Below are 27,949 nucleotides of genomic sequence, written 5' to 3'. Positions count from 1 at the left end.
CGCGAATTCTTACCACGTGACACTTTGTAGAGCATGACTATACATTTAACCGCGCAGCTAATGAGACATTACAGAACATTTAAGACCGAGGTGTTGAGAGTTTCATTTAAACCTGCGTTACAAAACATTAAATGTGTTCTGGGTTTTTATTCCAACGTACCTTTCTCTACAGGCTGCCCTGGCAGTGTGTTCAACAAGTAGCAAACATGACAGCCAAGCGACAACTTTGCTGCTTCTTCGTCTGCCACATTGTCTTCTTCTTCTGCTGCCTTTTCTACCAAAGTGTACCTGGGTTTATTGTTTGAACGACCACCTTAACTTAACCTGAAACTGTCCGTACGGATATAAAGCGACCAAACCGCGATTATTGATGATGAAATGAAACAAAGCCCGGTCGAAGTGTAACTTGAAACCGTCTTGTCTGTGAGGCCACGGCAGCTCCTGCTCTGCGAGCTGCTCCTGCCCAAGCAGAGTGGGCGGGTAACGATTGCTGCGTTCGCGTGTCCCAGGAGCTCGGAATAATCACATGCATCACAAAGTTTATTCACACTTTACACAAAGAAATACATTTTAACCAGTTTTTTCATTTAGCATCTATCGAATATTATTTGAAGAGTGTAAGTGATATGAAATAAATGACTAAATGAATATTGTGTAAATATGAATGTAAATGGTAAATGGTAAATGGGTTGTACTTGTATAGCGCTTGTCTACCTTTCTAAGGAACTCAAAGCGCTTTGACACTATTTCCACATTCACCCATTCACACACACATTCACACCTTCACACACTGATGGCGGGAGCTGTCATGCACGGCGCCAAGCAGGACCCATCAGGTGCAGAGTAGAGTGGTATTTTCCCGAGTGCATTTGAAGGCAGCATTAACTCTGTATAAACATACAGATAGTTAGCCGCTCTTTCAGTGTGTGAACTATCAATCCACCCATTTTCTACCGGTGCATTATAATGTTACATTATTATCTGGTGTTTTTTCAGGTTGGGAAATGGGGACAATCCAACTGTACAACTCTAAATCTAAACTCCAAACATCTCAGAACAAGCTAGTCAGGTTACTTCTAGACCTCCACCCCAGATCCCACCTCACTCCTACCCACTTCTCTAAAGTGGGCTGGCTCAAGGTGGACGACAGAGTTAAACAACTTGCACTGAGCCTAGTCTATAAAATCCACTACACCTCCCTGATACCGAAGTACATGTCAAACTACTTCCTTAACGTAAATGACCGCCATAACCACAACACCAGGGGGAGCTCCACTAACCACGTTAAACCCAGATTCCGAACTAACAAAGGTCTTAACTCATTCTCTTTCTATGCCACATCAATGTGGAATGCGCTCCCAACAGGTATAAAAGAAAGGGCATCTCTATCCTCCTTCAAAACCGCACTAAAAGTTCACCTCCAGGCAGCCACAACCCTAAACTAACACCCTCCCCGGATTGCTAATCATCAAATGTAAACAATCAAATGCAGATACTTTTTCTTATGCCTTCTGATCTCTCTCTCTCTCTCTCTCTCTCTCTCTCTCTCTCTCTCTCTCTCTCTCTCTCTCTCTCTCTCTCTCTCTCTCTCTCGCTCTCTTTCTCTCTCTCTCTCTATATGTCCACTACTTGCTGTCCATATCCTTCCCCCCACCCCCTCCACACCCCTGATTGTAAATAATGTAAATAATTCAATGTGATTATCTTGTGTGATGACTGTATTATGATGATAGTATATATGATAGTATATATCTGTATCATGAATCCATTTAAGTGGACCCCGACTTAAACAAGTTGAAAAACTTATTCGGGTGTTACCATTTAGTGGTCAATTGTACGGAATATGTACTTCACTGTGCAACCTACTAATAAAAGTCTCAATCAATCAATCAAACTCTCTGGGGGGGAGGGGGGCACTAGGATGACAGGGGACACAAAACAATAACAATACTGAAATAAACTGCAACAAAAAAACAGTGCAATTAACAGTGCAATAAACAGCAATAACAGTGCAATACATTTTAAAGGTGCAATATACACATCACATCTTTCATATAATCGACAGTATTACTGTTTTTCTAAATATTTTTATTTTATTTTTTTATTTTCATAACATGGTCTCTTGTTATATTCTTAATTTTACCGTTATATTTTTGTTCTTATTGTTACTTTTTTTTTTAAATTCTTATGTTTTCTATTTTATTTCCATGTATACCTCCAATATTGACTTTTTAATCTCAGAAATATTTCTAAAGTGAGAAATTTGTTGTCAAAATTGGATCTCGAAATGACCATTCACGCGTTCATTTCGCCTCGCATTGATTATTGCAATTCTCTCTTCACCCTTTTCAGCAAGTAAACGCTAAATAGACTTCAGACTGTACAAAATGCGGCTGCCAGACTTTTGACCGGTGCACCCAGAACAGCCCATATCACCCCCGTTTTATCCAGTCTTCATTGGCTTCCAGTCAAATTCCGCATTGAGTTTAAAATTTTAGTCCTGACATTCTGTGCGTTGCATGGTGGGGCCCCTCGATACATCACTGACTTGCTATGCCCCTATACTTTTCAGGGCGCAGCCTGTTTTAAATGTAATTTTTGTTTTACTTTACCTATGTTTTGTACAGCACTTTGTGACTTTATCTGTGAAAAGCGCTTTATAAATAAAATTTACTTACTTACTTAGTTACTTAAATTAATAAATAAATGCATCTCAATTCTGTACACTGCTGCTGGGATTTTAATTTTCCTGAGGGAACTCTCCTGAAGGAATCAATAAAGTACTATCTATCTATCTATCTATCTATCTATCTATCTATCTATCTATCTATCTATCTATCTATCTATCTATCTATCTATCTATCTATCTATCTATCTATCTATCTATCTATCTATCTATCTATCTATCTATCTATCTATCTATCTATCTATCTATCTATCTATCTATCTATCTGCAGACATCCTTACAAGAATATTATGTTGCCCAGTCAAGTGATAATTTTGCATGCAGCTATATAGTTGACAGCACAGCCCATGTACAATAGCGCTGCTCTAAAATTATAACTCCAAAGATATCAGTGCATTTAGAAGAAAATCCAACAATTAACATGCAGTCTGCACCAACTGGTATGACATAAATAATGTCATGCTCAGGGGGGCGTAGCAGCAAATTCTGGACCCCCATACACAAGACTCCCGAATGCCCCTCCATTTTGCTCTAGACACACACACTTTATATGTTTATACACTAAAAAAAAATCATTGCATGGAATTGGTTGAAGCCCACTTTTTAAAGCACGGTGTAGTGGGTAGAGCAACCGTGCCAGAAACCTGAGGGTTGCAGGTTCGCGCCCCGCCTCTTACCATCTAAAAATCACTGCCGTTGTGTCCTTGGGCAGGTCACTTCACCCTTTGCCCTCGGTGCCGCTCACACCGGTGAAATGAATGATGAATGGTAGGTGGTGGTCGGAGGGGCCATAGGCGCAAATTGCAGCCACGCTTCCGTCAGTCTACCCCAGGGCAGCTGTGGCTACAAAAGTAGCTTACCACCACCAGGTGTGAATGACTGATGGGTTCAGAAAAACATGTAAAGCGACTTTGGGTACTTAGAAAAGCACTATATAAATCCCAGGTATTATTATTATTATTATTACATGCAAACAAATTGAGCTTTTTGACTTTTTAAAAAATTTAATTAACATTTCGAGAGCATATCTATCGAGAACCCCCCTAAATAATTTGGTTTTGTTTAAACAACAAAACAAAGAAATTAGATTTGTTTTTACAAAAAGCGCCAACAAATTCAAAATAGATTGACCAGAATATCAATTTAAATAATCCTATAACCTGTCATTATCATAATCTGTCATAATCCTATCATATCACTTGAGGGTCTTTTAGCGCACCATATGTGCAATGTGATGCTATAGTGAAACCTGCGCATATCTCTCTCCTACGCTGCCACAAATACATGTATTATATTTTTGCCTTTCTTCATAACTTCATCCTTGTTCCAAAATGCTGGCGCTGTGTGCAAATGCTGAAAGGTGAGCTTTGATGATGTTATGACGTCTGTGTTGAGTGAAGTTTTCCATGCTCGGTTTGTCGCTTTTCAGGCGCAACAAACCATTTTGCACTTTTGTCAGGAAGTGTAGGTAGTCTGAGAGTGACATTCTTAATATGATTTAAGCGATTTTATTATTGAACTTTCACAGCTATATTTATTTTAGATTAACATGCGCGACCCCAAGGGGAATAAGCAGTAGGAAATGGATGGATGGATGTATGTTGCTGTTTTTTTTTTATAACTTACATATTTAAATGACAGCCAAAAAAACAAAAACAAAAAAAACATCTTCAAACTTAACAAAAGCCCAGGGTCCACCCCCGGTACGACGTCCCCAACTTTGACGCTCCTGGTCATGCTCAACACAAAATGTTTTACCTTTTGAGTTTTGCCAATCTCAGCTGCTTCTTTTTTATTAATTCATACTTTTTCTGTACAAGGTGTACAATAGTAGAGATATTTAGGGGCATAGGAATGAGTTTAAATGAGAACTGCCCTCTGTTTGGAATTTTGTCTATTCACAATCGTTATGTGAGACAAGAACAAATATTTCTTCTTTTTTTATGCATTCTAACTCACAAGTAAATGCTAGCAATATCAACTAACAATAGAGGTAATGAGATTCACTCTATTCCGCCTATAAAGCCCTCTTAAAAAACATTAAAACACTTCCATCAATGTTATATATACACGCTGTAATTATGTACGAATGTCATGTAGTAAGAGGCACATTCGTATTGCCATGTAATATTTATGTATTTTGGTCATTTTAAGCAAACTACAGCATATTAATTTTACAGAAGCATCACAACGTTAGCTAATTCCTTAAGAACAACTACTACTAATAATGGCAGACTTCATGGGAGCCAACAACGACTACTTTGGAATAAATTATGATATATATATTATATCATATTTTTGAGCTTGAATATACAGAGGATGAGCTGCCAGTTTTAGAAGCTGAGTGATGAGCAGATCTAGCAAGTATTGCTAAGTGCTAAACACTAAGTGCTTTTTTTTTTCGTGGCGAAGTTGGTAGAGTGGCTGTGCCAGCAATCGGAGTGTTGCTGGTTACTGGGGTTCAATTCCCACCTTCTACCTTCCTAGTCACGTCCGTTGTGTCCTTGGGCAAGACACTTCACCCTTTGCCTCTGATGGCTGCTGGTTAGCGCCTTGCATGGCAGCTCCCGCCATCAGTGTGTGAATGTGTGTGTGAATGGGTAAATGTGGAAATACTGTCAAAGTGCTTTGAGTACCTTGAAGGTAGAAAAGCGCTATACAAGTACAACCCATTTATCATTTATTTATCATTCTTTCTTTCTTTTGTCTTCCTATAACCTCAGGGGGAGGATCCGCCAGGGCAGTTGCTGGATGTTCCATCTCCATTGTTGGGGTCCTTGCAGGTGGAGTGGGTGGTACCCGTGGAATTGGGTGGGGCGTCCTGGGGCGGGCCCCGCCATGCTCCCCTAATCGGGCGGTCTTCCCGTCCGGCAGCAGGGAGTCTCTGGGCCCCTCTGGGCAGGGCGTCACGTCTTTCTGCCTGCGTGGGGTGTGTGTCTCTCGCTGGCTTGGAAGCTGACTGTCACCTGCTTCTCCCCTGTGGCTGGGCACGTCTGTCTACGGCCTGGTGTTGGCCCTGCCAGGCGGCACGGTGGGCCCAGCTTGGGGGATCCTGTCGCTGGTCGTCCTGACTGCGTGGGGATGGTGGTCCCTTGTTCCCTGGGCAACGCACCTGCTGTTTTGGGTTTGGCTCACTGGGTGGCTGGGGTCGTATTTTGGCTACCGCACATACACTTACATACGCACATACACACAACTATTCATACATATATACATTAATACGTACGTTCATTCATACACACAAACGCGCACACATTGGTACATACATACACAAATACAGTAAATACATACACACTCACGGTACATACATCCAATGTACAAACATACATATACACATACTGTACATGTACAAGCACCTATGCATACATACACTCATGAATATAATCACGTTTCATCAAAGATATATTAACGTTGTTCCCCTAGAGCAGGGGTGGGCAATTAATTTTTACCAAGGACCGTATGAGCAACCCAAGCACTGCTGGAGGGCCACACCGACAATATTTCAATTAAATTTTGCTCAAATTATTTTTGATGTACCGTAAGATAAATAATAATAATAATAATAATAGTTTCATTTAACCTAACTTAACTTTATACAAAAGCAGATTGCTTTTGATGGTTTTATTTTTAACACTGTCTTACACAACACTTCCTGATGTATAATACAGTGCAAAAATGTCAATTTCTGTCACTTTATCCTGCATTCTCTTTAAAAGTCCAACATTTTTCCCTGTCAGATTTGAACAACCATCTGTTGTCACTCCTGCCAGCTTGTCCCATTTCAGTCCTAACATGTCCAAACACGCATTTACCTATGTGAACAAGTCATTATCTGTGGTTGTCTCTTTAATTGACTGCATGGCTGCCAGCTCCTCCGTGAATTGAAAGTCTGCAGTTATCCCACGTAAGAAGATAAGCAGCTGGGCGGTGTCACGTACATCGCAGCTCTCATCCAAAGCCAGCGAAAAACAGTCAAAGTTGGCCGTTTTGTTCTTCAGCTGAAGCTCCAAATTTCCAGCGATGGTCTCAACCCGCCTCGTTACCTTGCGTCGGGAGAGTGATACGTTCTCAAATGCGCCCCTCTTCTCCGGGCATATCAGCGCAACAGAGTCCAATAAGCATTCCTTAATAAACTCTCCGTCAGAAAACGCCTTACTTTTTCTGGCGATTTTGTGAGAAATTACAAAACTTGTCCTGACAGCTGCATCTCTGGGGGTGTGAAATTTGTCAAAAAGTCCTTGTTGGGTTTGCAGTTTTACCATCAACGCATCAGCCTCCCTTGCGCGCGCTTCATCAGACAGATTCTGGTATTTTTCCTCGTGCTTCGTCGTGTAGTGGCGATTCAAATTATATTCTTTAAACTCAGCAACCTGTGTACCACAAATTAAGCACACGGCTTTACCTTTAATTTCTGTAAAGAAATACTTGGCGGTTAATGTCTTGTTGAAAACACGGCATTCGTCATCAACTTTTCTCTTTTTAGCGTCTCGGGGGTAACCGTGCATCACTTGTCGCTGTGCACCTTCACTCACAGGTTTCACACGGACATACGCCCATAAATAACACTTTTCAAAATAAAAGCAGCACAGATGTATTGCACGCACGACATAGATGTTTTTTTTAATTTATTTTGTAATTTGTGATTGCCGCTGTTCACATTCACTCACAATCACGCACGAGCATAGTCCACACGGAAGTAATACAAATAACGCTTTTCAAAACAAAAGCAGCACCGTTGTATTGCCCAATCGACATAGATACTTTTTAAAATGTATTTTGTAATTTATGATTGGCCTTACGCGGGCCCGACAGGGACGCTCAAAGGGCCGGATGTGGCCCGCGGGCCGTAGAATGCCCAGGTCTGCCGCAGAGGAAACTCGGTAAAACACAGCGCACTGATAAAGCTTAACCTTTTACCCTATTACCCACTTCTCTTTCTTCCCCTCCATTTACAGGCTTTTTTGTAATTCAAGTTATCATTACATATATGTATTGTTGCATTTGAAACAATTGTATTGTTGATAATAAAGGTAATTATTGTTATTATTCATTATCAATAGTGCTATTTCTATTGGTATTTTTATTGTTCAATTTGTAGTGTAATAATGTTCATTGTCATTTCTGTGTTATTAATATTTACTTCACTAACTGCTTCTTTGCTATCACTTTCCGTATCATATTTGTACATATCGTATTTGCTGATGTTGTTCTGTTGTTGTTGTTGTTGTCTCTCTGTCTTATCCCTCTCTTGTCCCTGCAATTCCGCCCTCTGTCTTCCTTTTTTCTTTTTTCCATCCCCTACTGCTGCGGTCTGGCTGCGCCAAACATCAATATAAATCTATTTAGTAAAGTCAAATACAAATAAGGCAACAAGAGAAGTATCCCACACTTCTCTTTTGTAAAGTAAATCTGTACAGCAGATATGAGCATCTACATCAACAATATGATTTGCCTGGACGGCTGGACAGGAACATATAAACATTTCATTAAAGCAAATTAATTGTCCAGTCATGGTATTAGACACTTTCATCTGTGTATGGTACACTAATTAATGATATATATATATATATATATATATATATATATATATATATATATATATATATATATATATATATATATATATATATATATATATATATATATATATATATATATATATATATATATATGTATATATATATATATATATATATATATATATATATATATATATATATATATATGTATATATATATATATATATATATATATATATATATATATATATATATATATATATATATATATATATATATATATATATATATATATATATATATATATATATATATATATATATATATATATATATATACCGGTATATATACATTTTGAGCTGGTTTCGGTGAGGGATGCAGTCAAGCTGAAGAGGCAGAGCTCTACACAGTAAATCCCATAGTGTCAAATCAATACTTAAAGAGTTAAATTTAACACTATCCCGAGTCTATATGGTCCTAACCTGAGCTGGTGTTAAATTTACTCTTTCCATAGTGTTACATTTATAGAGTTAAATGAACACTAAATAGAGTCGAAAATTGTAACACTGTCGAGTGTTGTCTGGTGTTAAATTTACTCTTTCCAGTGTTAAATTTATAGAGTTAAATGAACACTAAATAGAGTCAAAAATTGTAACACTGTAGAGTGTTGTCTGGTGTTAAATTTACTCTTTCCAGTGTTAAATTTATAGAGTTAAATGAACACTAAATAGAGTCAAAAATTGTAACACTGTAGAGTGTTGTTCAACTTATTTTTTTAACTCTGATTAGTGTAAATATTACTCTTGAGTAGTGTTGATAACTTACTCTTCTGTGGTGATAAATGTACACCAAGTTAAATGTATTTGCTCATTAACACTGCTTTGGTGTTCAAATAACTCTGATAAGGTTTGATAATACACTAATATGTTGATTATTCACTCCCTTGCAGTGAAGAAAACATTTAGTAAATAGTAAAAAAGTTTTAAACATTGCAGTGTTTATAAAACCTCACACTATTTCTGAAAAAAAAAAATTGGTGCTCATTCTACTTGATTTACTCTCGTGCAGTGTCAAATTAAGTCTCACCAACTTTGTCTTGTAAATAGCAAGTGAGTGCAAAACACAGTAATACAATATCATACGTTTAATTACCTTTATTTCTTTGTCAGGCAGAACAATCAACTTTAGGGAGAGAATACAGAAAGGGTGACCTTAGGTCTGCATGAAATGGCAATATGGGACAACATACAATGTGGAACATGATGTTCCATACACCATTTGAACATCAAATGGTTTGGAGTAAAGCAGTTTCTTTATGTCCAAAACCTTAACAACTTTGTCTGGATGCAGCCTGACCTTATAGGCATGGTAATGCTCCTCAAAACACACAGTTTCCCACAGAGCAATACATCATCATCTTTGACAATAATATTTTTTATCTTACAAAACACAGGCATGTCAAATGCCACTTCTGAACAGACAATGAAGTCACAGCGGTACTCTGTACACTTCCTCCATGGATGAGACAAAACCATTCATAGTAGACTGACTTAATCCAGCTGCCTTAAGTTGTGCAACAGCAGTGGCACACATATCCAGACTGCTCCTATTAGCTTGTCTCGACTGTTCAGATGTTGTGGCTGACTCATCTACATTAACTGACAGTGTCTCTTCTGTCCTGTTTAAGTGAACATTGGTGCCAATCTGTAGTTCAGTACACTCTGAGTGTTTTGTTTTCAAATGCTTCTAAAACCAGAGAAAGTACCAAACACACCACCACATTTGAACGCATTTAAGGTTAAGATGTTTTCTAGGCAGGTAACCGTGAACTAAACGTAAATGTCGAACAAGCATGTTTGAACGAGGGAACTTAGCCTGACAAACAAAACACTTAATGGTGGAAGACAAAAGTCAAACACTACAGAAGCAACCTTGTCCTAATTTCAGCAACAGGAGGACTCTCTTTGACCTTCCCAACATCAATGTTGTACAAAGTAGTCTGGATGAATAGGTACATGATGTGGAGCATGGTGTGGTATGATGTCGCAAACACAAAGTGTGCTTTAAACAGTTCATCAAAACCACCAAGAGAGGAGTGTGACCTGCAAGGTATGGCATTCTTGTCGAGAATTATGAAGAACTGGTGGGTTGTATTCTTCCTCACTCCAACAGCCAGGAGATAGGGTTGAGTGCTGGTAGTAATGGTGTCAAGATGTTCTTGGATGCTTGTTCCAGTCTATGGAGAGAAGAATAAAAAAAATCGACATGGTTGTGGTTATATAATAGAAATGATTACATAAAATATTGTAAACTAAAAATCCTTTATTAGAGAACAATACAAACCTTCTTGAAGACCACAAGATGCTTCTCAGCCCGGGATGCAGAAACTTTTCCTGGCCTCTTCCGACCTAGAGCAGTCGGTGGGATCAAGTGCAAGAGCAGCAAAATCGATGAGAGATCACTGTCCCAACCTGCCTACTTCAAATGTGGACCAACAATTTAATTTAATACACTGCAAGGTCAGTGGCATTTTCATTAATATATATATATATATATATATATATATATATATATATATATATATATATATATATATATATATATATATATATATATATATATATATATATATATATATATATATATATATATATAAATAAATAAAATATGGCACTTTAAAAACACCTGAAGAAGCTCCTTTTTTTTTTTTTAAATCTTCTTGGTGAGGCCAAAGACTTTGGAATTTTGTTCTAATTATGGTTGTAAGTCCGCATTTTGAACATGCTTCCTCATTTAAATGAATGTATCCTTACAAACATCTTACCAAAGTCAACGTTCACTTCAGCCCCATCCTCAGGAGGGTCAGCTGCCATCAGGAGTTCCTCAAGCTCAGTGATGGAGGGAAGCTTTCTGCATTGTTGGATGATCTTCTTTTTGAATGTGGTTGGCCACTTCTCCAGAAACTTGCCCGATACATCCTCTCCAAACATTAGAACAAAATCCTGTTCAACCTGTAGTGGGAAGTTAGGTACCAATTTTAAAATTACACAGTAAACGACAGTTAAAATGTGCAATAGTTGTACAACATTAATATAGAAAATGTTGATGAGATAATTACCAAGCCTTTGATGTCTTTAAAACGAGGAAAATAAGATAGAATGTTGCTTGACTGCTGTGGGTCCAGGACCATGTTATGCCGATGGGCAAATGTCAGCTTCATCTTTTTGATGACCATGTCCACGTCAGCCGAATGTTTCATCAGTGACATCGCTTCCTTGCACTCATCTTCAGACAGGACAATCTCTGGAATGAATTGGGTAACTCGTCCAACAGTTGGTCCTCCCGACTTGTCTTCATCAGATGGTCCTTCCGCCAAAGCTAAACAATATGGGGACATACTACTCATGACAATCACATACAGTTCAAAACACTTTGTCAGCTGGATGTGACCCAACTTTTATGAAAAAATGTTTGGCTATTGGCTGAAAAGCATTGCAACAAATGCAACAAAACCAAAAAGTGCTCATATGACTATTCTATTCAATACATTTTTCAAGAATAATATAGGATTACCTCCAAATGATGAACGTCTTTCTTTAGCACTGCATCTCTGAATAGTTTTAATTCTCCAGGCCAAGTACCCAGTACTACTGTTGCTATCATAAAAATGTTCCTTTGAGAGAATTGCAAAAATAGGCACTATTAGTCACGACATACTCTGGGACGACTCAAAATAAAAACTATAACAACAATTAAGAGTGTGTAACTCACATAGCCATTCTTGGAAAATGGGTCTCTGAGGTTGGGGAACAAGTTCACAATTCCTTGTGCATACATTTCCTTCACCTGTCTAGATGGAGATGTACTTAAAAAAAAATCACATTCAAGTTTATTTGTCATACACACGTTTTATAAGATGTAGTGAAATGTTTATTATCTAATTTAGATTTAAAATTACTCTGAAACCTAAATAAGAACACATGTGCCAATCAAAACCAATAAACAACTTACCCAGTCTTCTCCGTCATCTCAGCTGCCAGTATATTCACCAATTTTCTTCTGCTCTCATCTGTCAAGGACTTAGTTCGGTTATATTCATTTATTATATATTCTCCACCTGATTTCTTGGTAAGAATGGATTTCACCAGCTGAAATAAAAATATCAAACAGTTTAAGAAATCTATATTTAGTACAATACAATGTTAAAATCTGGACATAACTTAAACATAGCCCTCATACGATGCGATTTAAGATCATTGTTTGAACCATTTTAATCCTTGTTCAATACAAAGCATTAGTGCCTGCATGAAGTCTTACTTGCATAGCTTCAGAGTCCAGCCTCTGACGCTTTCTGGTAGGAGTGTCTTCAAGGATGATTGTGTCTGAGTCCGATGAACAAACGGATGATTGGGACTTTGGAGAGGTTACCATGGAGATAGATTCTAACCACCATTGCGAAAAGGAAAAAGAAGACATGTTGGACACAATTTGCTCATAAACCCACACCTAATCTAATGGAGAATATCGGTTTGCTTTGAAAAAAAAAAAGTTACTTAGCTTGATTATAAATAAAGATTTACCTCTTCTCACTATTGGAATACAAATTTTAATATAGCTTACAAATTTAAAGCGGTAACAAACCTGTTTCGTATTTGATGGTTAGAACCCCAGTGGATGGATCCTTCACAATTTCCTCAAAAACATCATCATCTATCTCAGTCCCTGCACTGTCAACAACTTTGTCATCTTCTGTTACAGCTGGGACACCGAATTTGGCAAATGCTAGGAAACATAAAAAATGCAGAAACCGACAGGTCATTTGATATATTTTTAAAATGAGTTTCAAATCAGATATTTTGAAGCGAAACATACAGCCAAAGTTGAAAGGCCCAGTCAAAACAAATACTGTATACACAAATATAAGAAAAATTATCATTAGAAAAACCTAATGACTTGGTACTCCTTTATATAATTTCAAATAGGGCTACCAAAAAAAAAGGGGCAACAAATGTGAAATTGCACACTCAATTCAAAAAACACATAATATGAAACATGATTTATGATACCTGTAATCTTATCTGCATATCTTCACACTGGTAAGCTAACAGGTGATTGTTTAGTAACCTCGCCATTAACAATGTAGAAGCAGATGTTTTGGGGATATTTTATGTGTTTTAAGTCATTTTCTGAGTATTTTGTGTTTTTTAAGACATTTCATGGGTTTTTGTAGTGTTATGTGTGTTTTGTGGGGTATTTTATGTGTTTCAAGTCATTTTCTGAGTATATTGTGTGTTTTTAAGTCATGTTGTGGGTTTTTTAAGTCATGTTGTGTGTTTTTGGGGTATTTTATGTGCGTTTTAAGTCATTTTCTGAGTTTTCTGAGTATGTTGTGTGTTTTGGGGTTATTTTATGTGAGTTTAAAGTCTTTTTATGGGTTTTTGTAGTATTCCGTGTGTTTTTTAAGTCATTTTGTGTGTTCTTTGGGTATTTTGTATGTCTTGGGGGTATTGTATGTGTGTTTTAAGTCTTGTTATGGGTTTTTGTAGTATTCCCTGTGTTTTTTAAGTCATTTTGTGCGTTTTTTGAGTATTTTAGTGATATTGTATGTGTGTTTTAAGTCTTTTTATGGGTTTTCGTAGTATTCCGTGTGTTTTTTAAGTCATTTTGTGTGTTCTTTGAGTATTTTGGGGGTATTGTATGTGTGTTTTAAGTCTTATTATGGGTTTTTGTAGTATTCCGTGTGTTTTTTAAGTCATTTTGTGTGTTCTTTGAGTATTTTGTGTGTTTAGGGGTATTGTATGTGTGTTTTAAGTCTTTTTATGGGTTTTTGTAGTATTCCGTGTGTTTTTTAAGTCATTTTGTGTGTTTTTTGAGTATTTTGGGGATATTGTATGTGTGTTTTAAGTCTTTTTATGGGTTTTGTTGTAATGTGTGTGTTTTTTAAGTCATTTTATGGGTTTTTGTAGCATTTTGTGAGTGTTTGAAGCCATTTTGTGTTATAACAACATAGAAATACGGAGTGTTATATGGATTTTTGGAGAGTCCATCTTCCAATGCCGAATTCTTGCGGGATAAGATTTCATGCGCAATTAGACTGTCGTAATTTAGAAATGTTGCTTTTATTTTGCAAAAAATCTGTAATGGAAACCCAGTTACAGACACTAAATTTGGAATTCAACCCTATCATTTGAGTTGTGATTTAAACTTTGTGTTTACCATTAGTTATAAAGTGAGAGCAGTTTTCTATAACTAAATTCAACTGAATTTTAATTTAATTGAAATATATTATATATGTATACACATATACATATATATATATATATATATATAAATATATATATATATATATATATATATATATATATATATATATATATATATATATATATATATATATATATATATATATATATATATATATATATATATATATATATATATACATATATATATATATATATATATATATATACATACTGCATGACAAATAACTGGGCTTGCCCCACCCAGACACATTTGATGCTTACACCGGAAGCAACACAATTACATCAAACTATACATTTTTAAATTGTGACACTGGCCATCACAGAGTAAATCCAGCATTTTTTCGTTCATTGTTTCAGAAAAAGCACAGTTTACCGGAGTCAAATTCCTTGTGTGTTTTACATACATAGCCAACAAAGATGATTCTGATTTCAAACCTGGAAAACACTGTATTTCCAGACATTCAAGGCTGTGTACATACTCTGCTCATAGCACAGTTAAAGCTTGTGTGCAAACATCACTTTCACAATATCAAATTCCTACCTGCATTCAAAAAGTCCGACAAATTTGGTTCTGTTATTCTAACAACTTTTTGGACATCACCCAGTCTCACTTTTACCAGCATTTTCCCTGTAGAAAGTATATAGCACATAAGCAGGATTAGAGCAACATAATAAAGATCCATCCACATGCACATTCATTCAGAATGCCAGAAAAGAAGTCAACGTATCACAGTTCTGGGTATATGTGATACTGCAACCTTTTTTAAAATTATTATTTTATGAACTGCAATGCATTTGTGAAAGCAAGGGGAGGTTCAAGTTTGGTCTGTGTGTGTAACAAAGAACAGAGTAAAAGCCGGTTTCTGAGCGTTCATTATTATATATTTATTTTGGGGTTGAATACAGCTTACAGTAGTCGGGTTACGACATTCATTAAAGGCTGTCAACTGTTGATAACGGCGCGAGTGGCGTCCTTACAATACTTTGACATCTTTTCACTCTCCCTTTCCCAGCCTGTACACGGAGCATATAGTCACAAGATTATACAATGATAAAATTACCCGGCACACTAACCTGATTTTAGACATAGAAACACTGTGGTATTTATACGAGTTCCTCCTTTCGCTTCGTGGCAGCGGCGGTAAACTCACCTGTCCGCCCAGTGCTCTGCTAGCCTCGTCTGCTAGCCAAGCGGCTAACATACTTAGCTTCCACTGTTGTGGGCGCGGAATGACAAAGGTTCTGCGTTATTTGCACTGGGTGCAAAAATAATCTATTTTTGGGCTTAAATGTTTCCTGTAAATGTAACAAACGTGTTAAAATGACTCTTCTAATGTTGTGCTCCGTGGTCGAAAATCCCTTGTATTAAAAGTTAGAAAAATAAATACATCCATCCATCCATCCATTTTCTACCGCTTATTCCCTTCGGGGTCGCGGGGGGCACTGGAGCCTATCTCAGCTACAATCGGGCGGAAGGCGGGGTACACCCTGGACAAGTCGCCACCTCATCGCAGGGCCAACACAGATAGACAGACAACATTCACACTCACATTCACACACGAAAGCCAATTTAGTGTTGCCAATCAACCTATCCCCAGGTGCATGTCTTTGGAGGTGGGAGGAAGCCGGAGTACCCGGAGAGAACCCACGCAGTCACGGGGAGAACATGCAAACTCCACACAGAAAGATCCCGAGCCCGGGATTGAACTCACGACTACTCAGGACCTTCGTATTGTGAGGCAGACGCACTAATAATTAAAAGATATGAGTACTAAAGCACTCCATTAGGCATTTTAAGTGCTCAAGTGTACATGTACATCACTATACTACAGTGAAAACCAGTATTTTGTGAATAAGTGAGTAAAATATAAGTTTTCCAGGTTTATACAGTATATAATTATGTACAATTTACATATTAAATATTCTATTTCACATAATGTTTGAAATTGTCCCACAGCCCGCGCAAAAACGAAGTCTGAGGTGGCTAACATTTAAGCTAGCATTCACTGGGTGACATTAGCCCTCTTAGAATACAATTTTTTTAAAGATACAAAACCGTACACAAATAACTTCATTACATATTGAGCAACAATATAAAGTAAATTCTCACATGATGCTACAAATGACAAATAATTGATTTAGTAAGAGAGGAGAAGCAACTTACCACAGTCCTTAAACATTCAGAAAATGGCTTCCAGAAAATTATTCAGGGTGTGGACACGAGGAGGGGCTGGAGGGCGGGGCTAATCAGAGTACCTCTAACACTGTCTCGTTTAACGACGGAAATCAACACCAACACCGGGGGGCGTTTTACTCCAGCTGTTGTTGTAATAACTCTGATAGATGTAATGCATGTTAACACTGCATATTTAACACTGGGGATTTTACTGTGTAGAGGCAGCTGATAAGAGGTGTGCGGCTTCAGCGGTTGTGGAGGCAAAAACTTGGACATGGGAGGAGTTCGGGGAAGTCATGGAAAACGACTTCCGGATGGCTTCGAAGCGATTCTGGACCACCATCCGTCGCCTCAGGAAGGGGAAGCAGTGCACTGTCAACACCGTGTATGGTGAGGATGGTGTTCTGCTGACCTTGACTGCAGATGTTGTGGATCGGTGGAGGCAATACTTCGAAGGCCTCCTCAATCCCACCAATACGTCTTCCCATGAAGAAGATTGGATTAGATTAGATTAGATTAGATTGGATTAGATTAGATTAGATAGTACTTTATTGATCCCCGAGGGGAAATTAAATTTTCTGCACAATCCCATTCAAGATCAGACAAAACATTACAGGGAGACAGAAAAAGGATCGCTGACGGGTCAGCCAGACAGTCCAGCGCCCCTTTCCAAAAAAAAGGTGAGAAACAGGTATACGTAGGGGAAACCTCATAGCCATAGCACACATAAACACGTTGATCAACAAAACTTGCAACAGAGGGAAGGGTGAGGGGCCACGAAGGCCAGCCGCTACAGTAAGTGTCGCTGCTCCGTCCATCGCCCCAAGGGAAATAAGCAGTGGCAGAGGCGTGGGGGTGAGGGTTGGGGGGGTGTATTTGTGCATATGCCCATCGTTCAGGGTGAGTTGGTGTTGTGTCTATAGACCCGGAGTCGCTCTGCAGGCAGTGCAAGCAAAGTTAAACTCCCAGGTGTTGTTGAGGAGGGAGGGAGTGTACCGTATTTCCTTGAATAGCCGCAGAGGCGATAATTAATTTAAAACCTCTTCTCACTCATGCGCTTACCAAAAGCATGCGGGATGGGCAAGCATGCGCTAATTATTTTAAAACCTCTTCTCACTCCGGCGCTTACCTTATCATGAAAAGCACATTTAATAAAAAAAAACGTTATTATGGTCTTACCTTTACTTATAAATAATGTCCATCTGCAGCTGCTTCTGATCAAAGGCAGTCTTCCTTATCTTTCTTCAGTTTTAAAAGTCTCTGGAGATATTCATTTAATTATTACCTCCTGCTTTGATTGAAAGTCCAGTTTAGATAACTGTTTTATTTTGGATATGTAATCCTCCATGGTAAATGTGCAAGCAAACGATCGCGGCTCACACATGCTGCTTGTTGTCTTCTTCTGCAGCACCAGTCTTCTGCAGTACTGGTAGTCGCAAGAAGGATCACTAGCGCCCTCTACCACCAGGAGGCGGGAGTCATTTAATGACTCATATTTGACCCGGCGGAAGTCCCAAGCATGCGCTAATTATTTTGCGAAACGAGTTTGACCCGGCTGTAATTCTAGGCAGGCGAATACTATATTCCCGGCGGCAATTCAAGGAAATACAGTAGTCAGAGCGTCCCTCGCTGAGGTGTCCTTCGGGTATGTTTTCCAACAGCCTTTTTTCTGTTTTTGTGCAGCGTAAAGGCCATTCGGGGGAGTCAAATCGAAGATAAAGGAATGTTGTTTTCCAAGCGAGCAGACATTTTCATGGCCTGACTGCTCTAATCATCCATGCCAGCTCTCAATCCAATTGTTTCCAATCCAGCAAGCCTCTCCATGATGTGACCCATCTTGCGATTTAGTTCAGAAATCGCCACAGTCTCTGATCCCACAGCTTGACCCAAGCCTTCCATTGCGACGGACAGCCTTTGGTCTCCTTGAATGCCTGTCATCGTTTTCAGAGTTTGGCGATACACCAGGGCATTGCCCAGCCCAATCAGCACATGCCCCGCAATCACGGTTCCAAATAGGTAGATGTCTTCCACGTCCTCAATGGAAAGCACTGAGAGGCACATGATTCTCCATTTCTCCCAGGAGTCTCTCACGTACCCCGCAGCAATCGTTCCGTCAGGGCAGCCAGGCTCCCCAGAACTGCTCTTCCTCGTTGAGAAGATTTTTTCCACTGAGTCAATTGAAGCAGTGCCTGGAGAATGGCTCTCCTATTTCTGGGGCTGAGGTTGCCGAGGTAGTTAAAAAGCTCCTCGGTGGCAAGGCCCCGGGGGTGGGGAAGAGATCTTGCCCCAAGTGGAGGAGTTCAAGTACCTCAGAGTCTTGTTCACGAGTGAGGGAGGAGTGGATCGTGAGATCGACATTGATTGGTGCGGTGTCTTCAGTAATGCAGACGCTGTATCGATCCGTTGTGGTGAAGAAGGAGCTGAGCCAAAAGGCAAAGCTCTCAATGTATCTACATAAAATCTATAATCTACATTCCCATCCTTACCTATGGTCATGAGCTTTGGGTTATGACCGAAAGTACAAGATCACCGGTACAAGCGGCCGAAATGAGTTTCCTCCGCCGGGTGGCGGGACTCTCCCTTGGAGATAGGGTGAGAAGCTCTGTCATCCGGGAAGAGCTCAAAGTAAAGCTGCTGCTTCTCCACATCGAGAGGAGCCAAATGAGGTGGTTCGGGCATCTGGTCAGGATGCCACCCGGGCACGTTCGACTGGTAGGAAGCCAAGGGGAAGACCCAGGACACGTTGGGAAGACTATGTCTCCCGGCTGGCCTGGGAAGGCCTCAGAATCCCCCGGGAGGAGCTGGACGAAGTGGTTGGGGAGAGGGAAGTCTGGGGGCCCCCCTCTGGAGGTGGGGCTCGATGGCGGGCACCTGGTGGTTGGTCCTGCCCTTATTGGCCTGGACGGGCTCAGCTCGAAGAGGCAACGTTGGCCCCCCTTTCAATGGGCTCACCACCCATAGGAGGGTCCATAGAAGTCGGTTACAGTGTGAACTGGGCGGAAGTCGAAGACAGGGCCCTTGGCGGTCCAATCTTCCTCGGCTACATAAGCTAGCTTTTGGGACGTGGAACATCACCTCGCAGGGGAGGAAGGCGCCTTAGCTGGTGCACGAGGTAGAGAAGTTCCAGCTGGATCTAATCGTTCTCACGTCAATGCACAGCTAGTGCTCTGGAACCAGTCTTCTCGAGAGGGGCTAGACTCTTTTTCACTCTGGGATTGCCAGCAGTAAGAAGCAACGGGCTGGGGTGGCTATACATGTTGCCCCGCGGCTCAGAGCCTGTACGTTGGAGTTTAACCCAGTGGACAAGAGGGTAGCTTCTCTCCACCTCTGGGCGGGGGGACAGGTGCAGACTGTTGTTTGTGCTTATGCACCAAACAGCAGTTCAGGGTTCCTCGAGGGAGTACTGGAGAGTGCTCCCTCCGGTGATTCTACTTGTTTAAAAGTATATATATATATATATATATATATATATATATATATATATATATATATATATATATATATATATATATATATATATATATACCTGTATACTGTATATATATATAGTCAAGGTTTCTGTGGTTTATCCGTTATACAGTGCTCAAAACCGGGAAGAGCAGAGAAACCTGCAAAACAGGCTTGTAGGGATGAAATAGCCTCTGTGTTTTTTCCTGACCTAACGTATACATATATACTAGAGATGCGCGGATAGGCAATTATTTCATTCGCAACCGCATCACAAAAGTCGTCATCCACCCGCCATCCACCCGAACCAACATTTTATCAAAACCACACCCGCCCGCCACCCGCCCGTTGTTATATATCTAATACAGACGATGCAAGGCATTAGTGAGGTTAGAAAGCTTTTGCTTGTTAAAGAAAGGAGACTGATCTAATGCAGCAGAGACATTCAATTCGTGCCACGCATTAATATCTCTTGGCCACGCATTAGTGGCTAAGAGATATTAATGCGTGATAATATTATTTATCATTATTATAATATTATTGTCATTTCCTTTAAGAAAGTGTTGACTATTGTTGCCAATGTCCTCAGATCAGGAGTGCGTTCCTCACACTTTGTGTGCGCAGTTGCAGCAAGCAGAACGATGCTTTTAAGAAGTTAAAAAAATGTTTTAGAAAGACTAGGCCTATATTTTAGCTAGGTAAAAAAAATGTTCTGAATTTATTTCAATGAATATTAACTTGTTGACGTTATAATGCTCAAATAGGGACGAGGGCGGGGTGCACAGTGAAACAGTGAACAATTTCGCGACAAAGATGAACCTGTAGCGGTTGATTTAAGGACATAATTCACCACACCTGTTATTTGACTTTGTCATCATCATGCACCGTACTGTTCTATTGTGTACATGACAATGTTGTTCTTTGTGTGCAGTTAAGAGCGAGTAATTCGCCGCGGCCCCTTTAAGTGGCCGTCAGTAGATTCTCACAAAGGTGGGGGTTTGTTGTTCCCGCGATATTTGAGTGTTTGTGATGAAAGCGTTCATTCTTGTTTGTGCTTTGATGAATAAACGACGCACACGTTTTTGTGTGTCAACTATACTTCAAGTTGTCTAGCTTTCACGCTATGAGCACAACACTGGTGACCCCGACGCTTCACTGAACGAATTCAGTGATTTTTATCGACCATGACGGCGAATGCGGTTTCTCTAAAGCTACCCGAGTTCTGGGAAACTTCCGCGACCGCATGGTTTGCCCAGGCGGAAGCACAGTTCGCCCTGCGTGGTATCACCGAGGACGACACTAAGTTTTATTATGTCGTGTCCTCCCTCGGGAGCGCGACAGCGACTAAAGTGGTTAATGCCATTACGCACCCACCGGAGAGGAACAAGTACCTCACGTTGAAGGCTCACCTCTTACAGACATTTCATCTTTCCGACGCGGAGCGAGTTAACCGCCTTTTTTCGTTGCAGGGGCTTGGCGATTGCAAGCCCTCTGAACTAATGAACAACATGCTAGGACTCTTAGGTGAGCACAGACCTGGATTCTTCTTCGTGCAGTTTTTCCTGAGACTCCTGCCTTCTCAGGTGCGGGCTGCTTTAGCCAACACCACCATTTTGGACTGCCGCGAACTAGCTGCTGAAGCTGATAAGTTTTTTTTAGCTTCCCAACCGGCCTATGTGGCTGCATTCCTTCCGGCTGAGACAGAAAGACCCGTGGCAGATTCTTCCACTCTCGCTGCTGCTGCTGCTGCTGCTGCTGCTGCTGCTGCTGCTGCTGCGCCCCCCAGGCGGCAACCGGATTCTGGACTATGTTTTTTCCACGCAAAGTTCGGGACCAAAGCTAGGCGGTGCCATCCCCCGTGCAGTTTTCGTGGACCGCCGCCGGGAAACGCCGGGGCCGGCGCTCAGCAGTGGCCATGAGCGTCGGCAGTACTGGCAGGCTGCTCTTCATCCAGGACTCCCTCTCTGGACGACGGTTCCTGTGTGACACCGGCGCGCAGAGGAGAGTCCTGCCAGTATCAAGGTTGGACATGCTGTCTGAGTCACATGGCCCCCCCATGGAAGCGGCCAATGGCAGGTCTATCCGCACTTATGGAATACGGTATGTGGAACTGTGTTTTGGTGGACAGCGTTTCAGTTGGAACTTTGTGGCTGCTAAAGTGACGGTGCCGCTCATCGGTGCAGATTTTCTTTGTGCTTTCGGCCTCCTTGTGGATGTAAAAAACAGCCGTTTGGTGGATGCGATTACGTTCTGCTCGTACAAGTGCAGTCTCAGCGCGACAAACTCCATCAGGCTTTCCAGCATGCTACCCACCGCATGTTATGATCCGCTGCCCGGATCATAGTTTTACGTTTTCAAGTCACATGTGTTTTCAGCACCTTGTTTTGTTTCTGTTGCCATGACGGCAGATTATGCTCAGCTGCCTCTGGTTAGTGTTCGAGACGCTCACCTGTTGTCCGGGCACTAATCAGAGGGCTATTTAGTCTTTGCCCGGGCAGCACTCTGCCTGGCTTCCTAATTTGCCTTTACGCAACAGTTAACGACTACTTTTGATTCCCGCTAGCTTTCAGGCTATGCTATTTTGCTTGCTAGCTCCCACGCTAGTCGTTTTTGTTTTTCTCCTGTCTGAATTAGTTCTAAAATAAATCATTTTCCTACCTGCAAGCTGTGTCCGAAGCCGTCTGCATCCTTGGGAGAACACCTCGCACCACGATGCGACCAGGGCGTTACAGTAGGAAGCCAGCAAGAAGTTCTCCCGCAACGAGCACGTCGGAGGAGATGGACGAAGGTGCGTGGATGGTGTTGCGAGCAATGGAGGCGGAGACTCTCCGCTATTCCCCTTCGGAGCGCCAGGACCTGATATGGGGTCCTAACGGAAGGTTGGTCCCAATCCACTCCGTTTGGCCCGAGGACATCGCCACACCCCCGCACCACCGGACGCGTCAGCGAAGACGGAAGCCGCCAAAGAGGTCTTCACTTCGCTGCCAAGACGCGCCACTCCCACAGACTCCTCCACCATCACACAGCAAGCTACATTCAGCCCAAGATTCCCCTCTTCAAAGGTCTGTTAATCCCATCAACTACCTTACCGAAGACTGTTATGACTGGCCTGTCAATCACTGGGACTGCGGCTATGACGTCATTCCGTCGGCACCCCCTGATGACACGCCGCTTGATGACGTTGTCCCGTCCATTTTGGATGACGTCATAGACAAAGACTTTTTTAGACATTATGTCAATTCTTCCTGCCAGCCATTTTCTAGTGACTTTAATTCTGCGATTAATCATTATCAGGACATTTTTTTAAGGACTAAATATAGTCAGTCCCAGTCTCAAGTGGGGGGTGACAATAGACATTTTGGACAATTTAGAGGAGAGGATTCTGCCCTCCCCCTGTCCTCCCTCCACCCACCCTTGAAGACGGTTCCAATCCGCAAGGAGCGCGTCTGGGATCCGCTTTTTGAGGGGGGGGCTAGTACTGGGAGCTGTGCGAGTGGGGTGGCACAACGGCGTGCTAAGCCGCAACCTCCTGCTCGGCCACCGCCACCTGTCCTTCGGCGGGCTAAGCCACAACCTCCTGCCCGGCCGCCACCACCGGTTTTTCAGCCTGCTAAGCCGCAACCGCCAGCTAGGCCACCTGCACCTAAGCTAGCGCCAAGGCTAAGGCTAGCACCAGCTCCACCACAGACACCAGTACCTGCACCTCGGCTGGTTCCCGCACCAGTACCTGCACCTCGGCTGGTTCCCGCACCAGTACCTGCACCTCGGCTGGTTCCCGCACCAGTACCTGCACCACGACTGGTTCTCGCACCAGTACCTGCACCACGACTGGTTCTCGCACCAGTACCTGCACCACGACTGGTTCTCGCACCAGTACCTGCACCACGACTGGTTCTCGCACCAGTACCTGCACCACGGCTGGTTCTCGCACCAGCACCTGTTCCACGTCTGGTTCTCGCACCAGCACCTGCTGCCACGACAGCGACTCCTGCTGCCACGACAGCGACTCCTGCTGCCACGACAGCGACTCCGGCTGCCACGACAGCGACTCCGGCTGCCACGACAGCGACTCCGGCTGCCACGACAGCGACTCCTGCTGCCACGACAGCGACTCCTGCTGCCACGACAGCGACTCCTGCTGCCACGACAGCGACTCCTGCTGCCACGACAGCGACTCCTGCTGCCACGACAGCGACTCCTGCTGCCACGACAGCGACTCCTGCTGCCACGACAGCGACTCCGGCTGCCACGACAGCGACTCCGGCTGCCACGACAGCGACTCCGGCTGCCACGACAGCGGCGACTCCGGCTGCCACGACAGCGCCGACTCCGGCTGCCACGACAGCGGCGACTCCGGCTGCCACGACAGCGGCGACTCCTCCGGCTGCCACGGCGACGTCGACACCTACCGCTTCCACGGCGACGTCTCAGCGACCTCGAGTGGTCCGGCTGCGCAAGCAGCTCTCTCAGAGGACTCGGAGGCTGCTGAAATTCTGGCGCCACTCACGCCCACCTTCTCGGCGGCCACGAATGTGGCCTTACCGTGGTCGCCCGCCTCGCCCGCCTCGCCAGCGGCAGCGGCGTTCCATTCGCCGCCGCCACCTGACCCTTCCCCGGTGGATTCGGGGACACGTGGCCTGGCGACCCACCACCAAGTCACCCCCCCGCCCGCCCTGGACTCGTGAACTTTTTGCTTGTTTTTTTTTTTCGGGTTCCAGTTGTTTTTTTTGTTTTCAAGGGACATCTGGAATCTGTCCTTTTAGGGGGGGGGGGTACTGTTATGATCCGCTGCCCGGATCATAGTTTTACGTTTTCAAGTCACATGTGTTTTCAGCACCTTGTTTTGTTTCTGTTGCCATGACGGCAGATTATGCTCAGCTGCCTCTGGTTAGTGTTCGAGACGCTCACCTGTTGTCCGGGCACTAATCAGAGGGCTATTTAGTCTTTGCCCGGGCAGCACTCTGCCTGGCTTCCTAATTTGCTTTTACGCAACAGTTAACGACTACTTTTGATTCCCGCTAGCTTTCAGGCTATGCTATTTTGCTTGCTAGCTCCCACGCTAGTCGTTTTTGTTTTTCTCCTGTCTGAATTAGTTCTAAAATAAATCATTTTCCTACCTGCAAGCTGTGTCCGAAGCCGTCTGCATCCTTGGGAGAACACCTCGCACCACGATGCGACCAGGTCGTGACACCGCAGACGTTTTTCTGCGCCTCCTCGCTGAGTTCCCCACCCTGGCGCAGCCCACGTTCTCGTCATCTACCGCCAAGCATGGTGTGGAACACCACATTGCCACCACGGGCCCCCCTGTGTACGCACGAGCCCGGCGCCTGGACCCTGCTAAGCTCTCCATCGCTAAAGCTGAATTCGAGACCATGGAACGCCTCGGGATCATTCGCCGCTCAGACAGCCCGTGGGCGTCGCCCCTCCACATGGTGGAGAAGCCCGGAGGTGGTTGGCGGCCATGCGGTGATTACCGCAGACTCAACGACGCGACTACCCCGGACCGTTATCTGGTCCCCCACATACAAAATTTTTCCGCCAACCTTGCTGGGAAAACTGTGTTTTCTAAGGTAGATCTCGTCCGGGGCTATCATCAGGTACCGGTCCACCCCTCTGATATCCCGAAGACAGCGGTCATCACCCCATTTGGACTGTTTGAATTTTTACGTATGCCTTTTGGCCTTAAGAGTGCCGCACAGACTTTCCAGCGGTTGATGGACTCTGTTTTACGTGATTTGCCATTTCTGTTTGTCTATTTGGACGATATCCTGGTCGCGAGCACCTCTCAGGCCGAGCATGTGACCCACCTCAGGTCCCTTTTTCAGTGCCTTAGGGCTCATTGTCAACCCAGCTAAGTGCCAGTTCGGGTTGTCTGTTATCGACTGCCTCGGACATCGTGTCAAGGAGTGCGGGGCAGTTCCCCTCCCAGCGAAGGTTGCTGCCGTCGCAAACTTCCCCCGCCCACTCACGGTTAAGGCTCTTCAGGAGTTCCTTGGCATGGTAAATGTTTACCATCGTTTCATTCCCCGGGAAGCTGACCTCATGCAGCCGCTGTATGATGCTCTTAAAAGAGCTGCTCCCAAGCACATGGTAGACTGGTCTGACGCGCGGCACAGTGCTTTTTTGGGGGTAAAGTCTGCTCTCGCTAACGCTACCCTGCTGGCACACCCATTACCCGATGCTCCTATTGCAATCACCACGGACGCGTCAGATTATGCTGTAGGTGCAGTGCATGAGCAGTGGGCGGGTGGCACTTGGCAACCTTTGGCTTTCTTTAGCAGGCAGTTGCGCCCCTGCGAGCGGAAATATAGCACATTTGACCGTGAGCTCCTTGGCCTCTATCTGGCCATACGCCATTTCCGTTCGTTGCTTGAAGGCCGGCCTTTCACAGCTTATGTGGACCACAAACCCCTCACTTTCGCGATGGCCAAGACGGCTGAACCGTGGTCGGCTCGGCAACAGAGGCACCTCTCCTACGTCTCAGAGTTCACGACGGACATCCAGCACCTTGCTGGTAAGAGCAATGTCGTTGCTGATTGCCTTTCCCGAGCCGTCGCGAGCGCTGTCCATGTGGGGCTCGATTTTGCACAAATGGCAGTTGACCAGGCCGACGACCCGGACATCCAAGCTCTGAAGGCTGCAGCCACAGGGTTACGGTTGTCTGAGGTACCATTTGAGGACACAGGGGTTACGCTCCTTTGTGACGTCGCTACCGGTCGGCCACGGCCCCTTGTGCCCGCCATTTGGAGGTGGCGCGTGTTCGACTCCATCCACGGCCTTTCCCACCCTGGGAGGAAACCTTCCCAGCGGTTGGTTGCTGCAAAATTTGTCTGGCGTGTCCTGAAGAAAGACGTTAGGGACTGGGCTTCCACATGTGTGGCATGCCAGCGCTCAAAAGTGCACTGCCACACGCGGGCCCCACTGGCACCGTTTACGGTTCCGGAGCGCCATTTTGACCATGTCAATGTGGACCTGGTCGGGCCTCTCCCATCCTCACGCGGCTGCACATACCTCCTCACGATAGTCGACAGGACCACCCGCTGGCCGGAGGCAGTACCTCTGACGTCCGCCACCTCCGTGGAGGTGGCGCGCGCGTTCATTGGTACGTGGGTTGCCCGTTTCGGTACCCTATCGGACATATCATCCGACCGGGGCTCTCAGTTCACTTCTGAGCTCTGGGCCGCTGTGGCCGAGAGCTTGGGAGTGAAACTCCACCACACGACGGCGTATCACCCGCAGGCAAATGGTATGTGTGAGCGATTTCACAGGTTCATGAAGGCAGCGCTTAGGGCGTCCCTGAAGGACAGCGCTTGGGGGGCCAAGCTCCCTTGGGTGATGCTGGGGCTTCGGACTGCCCCCAAGGAAGACTTGCAATCTTCCTCGGCAGAGTTGGTGTATGGCCAGCCCCTGCGGGTGCCAGGTGACTTTATTTCTAGCACGACGGCACCTTGGTCCGCCAGTAAGCAGCGAGCTGCTCTCCTCGATGCTGCCAAGAGTTTTGCCCCCATCCCCACTTCTCAACACGGCCTTATGCCGTCTCATGTTCCCGCTTCCTTGAGGGGAGCAGCGTTTGTTTTTGTCCGCCACGACGCCCACCGCGGTCCCCTGCAGCCTCCTTACGATGGGCCATTTCGCATCCTAGAGAGCGGAGATAAGCATTTTCTGTTGGACATCGGGGGTCGGTCTGAAAAGATCACAAACCCATCAGACTGCACTTTATCATCAAACTTGAATTATAATGAAAATAGACAATCGCGACAAACGAAGCAGGCTAAATAGCCTTACATTGTAGCCAATCGGAGATGTGCTTCACTTGAAAGCGAGGCCAAATAATTAACACACAGTAGTATATCTC

At 43.5% G+C, this 27,949-nt stretch overlaps 2 protein-coding genes across 11 annotated transcripts in view; both read right to left on the bottom strand.

Annotated features, from left to right (window-relative positions):
• Positions 1-498, bottom strand: part of ccdc187 (coiled-coil domain containing 187) — a 43,769-nt gene extending 43,271 nt beyond the window's left edge. The window contains exon 1 of one of the 6 annotated variants that reach the window (XM_062053324.1): positions 161-498. The gene's annotated coding sequence lies outside the window, so the exon portion shown is untranslated. The remainder of the gene's footprint in view (positions 1-160) is intronic. The other 5 variants (XM_062053323.1, XM_062053326.1, XM_062053325.1 and 2 more) reach the window with 5 other exon arrangements.
• Positions 499-9,351: 8,853 nt separating this feature from the next.
• On the bottom strand, positions 9,352-16,781 carry LOC133653718 (uncharacterized). 5 transcript variants are annotated; one of them, XM_062053319.1, is made up of 11 exons: positions 16,636-16,781; positions 15,013-15,099; positions 12,847-12,987; positions 12,523-12,647; positions 12,217-12,353; positions 11,977-12,055; positions 11,779-11,878; positions 11,324-11,583; positions 11,030-11,216; positions 10,549-10,676; positions 9,352-10,441 (listed from the first exon to the last, which is right to left on the bottom strand). In XM_062053319.1, the coding sequence occupies exons 1-11, from the start codon at positions 16,649-16,651 to the stop codon at positions 10,124-10,126; spliced, it is 1,578 nt and encodes a 525-aa protein (XP_061909303.1). In that variant the 5' UTR covers positions 16,652-16,781; the 3' UTR covers positions 9,352-10,123. The 5 variants fall into 5 exon arrangements, with proteins under 5 accessions (XP_061909303.1, XP_061909301.1, XP_061909305.1 ...); XM_062053317.1 differs by having other exon boundaries at positions 11,977-12,070; positions 16,636-16,779; XM_062053321.1 differs by having other exon boundaries at positions 10,549-10,613; positions 11,977-12,070; positions 16,636-16,776.
• Between the last annotated feature and the right edge of the window lie 11,168 nt (positions 16,782-27,949).

This window comes from Entelurus aequoreus, linkage group LG07, assembly GCF_033978785.1.
Source record: "Entelurus aequoreus isolate RoL-2023_Sb linkage group LG07, RoL_Eaeq_v1.1, whole genome shotgun sequence".
Classification (NCBI taxonomy): Eukaryota; Metazoa; Chordata; class Actinopteri; order Syngnathiformes; family Syngnathidae; genus Entelurus; species Entelurus aequoreus.
The sequence above is the reverse complement of the archived record's forward strand: the minus strand, read 5'-3'. Positions and strand labels throughout refer to the sequence as shown.

Bases quoted from the DNA above. Each gene is read 5' to 3' on its own strand.
- LOC133653718 (XM_062053317.1), bottom strand. The intron at 12,354-12,522 runs GTAAGACTTCAT...TTTTTATTTCAG, and splicing joins TGGACTCTGAAGCTATGCAA to CTGGTGAAATCCATTCTTAC. The intron at 10,442-10,548 runs GTTTGTATTGTT...TTCTCTCCATAG, and splicing joins ATCTTGTGGTCTTCAAGAAG to ACTGGAACAAGCATCCAAGA.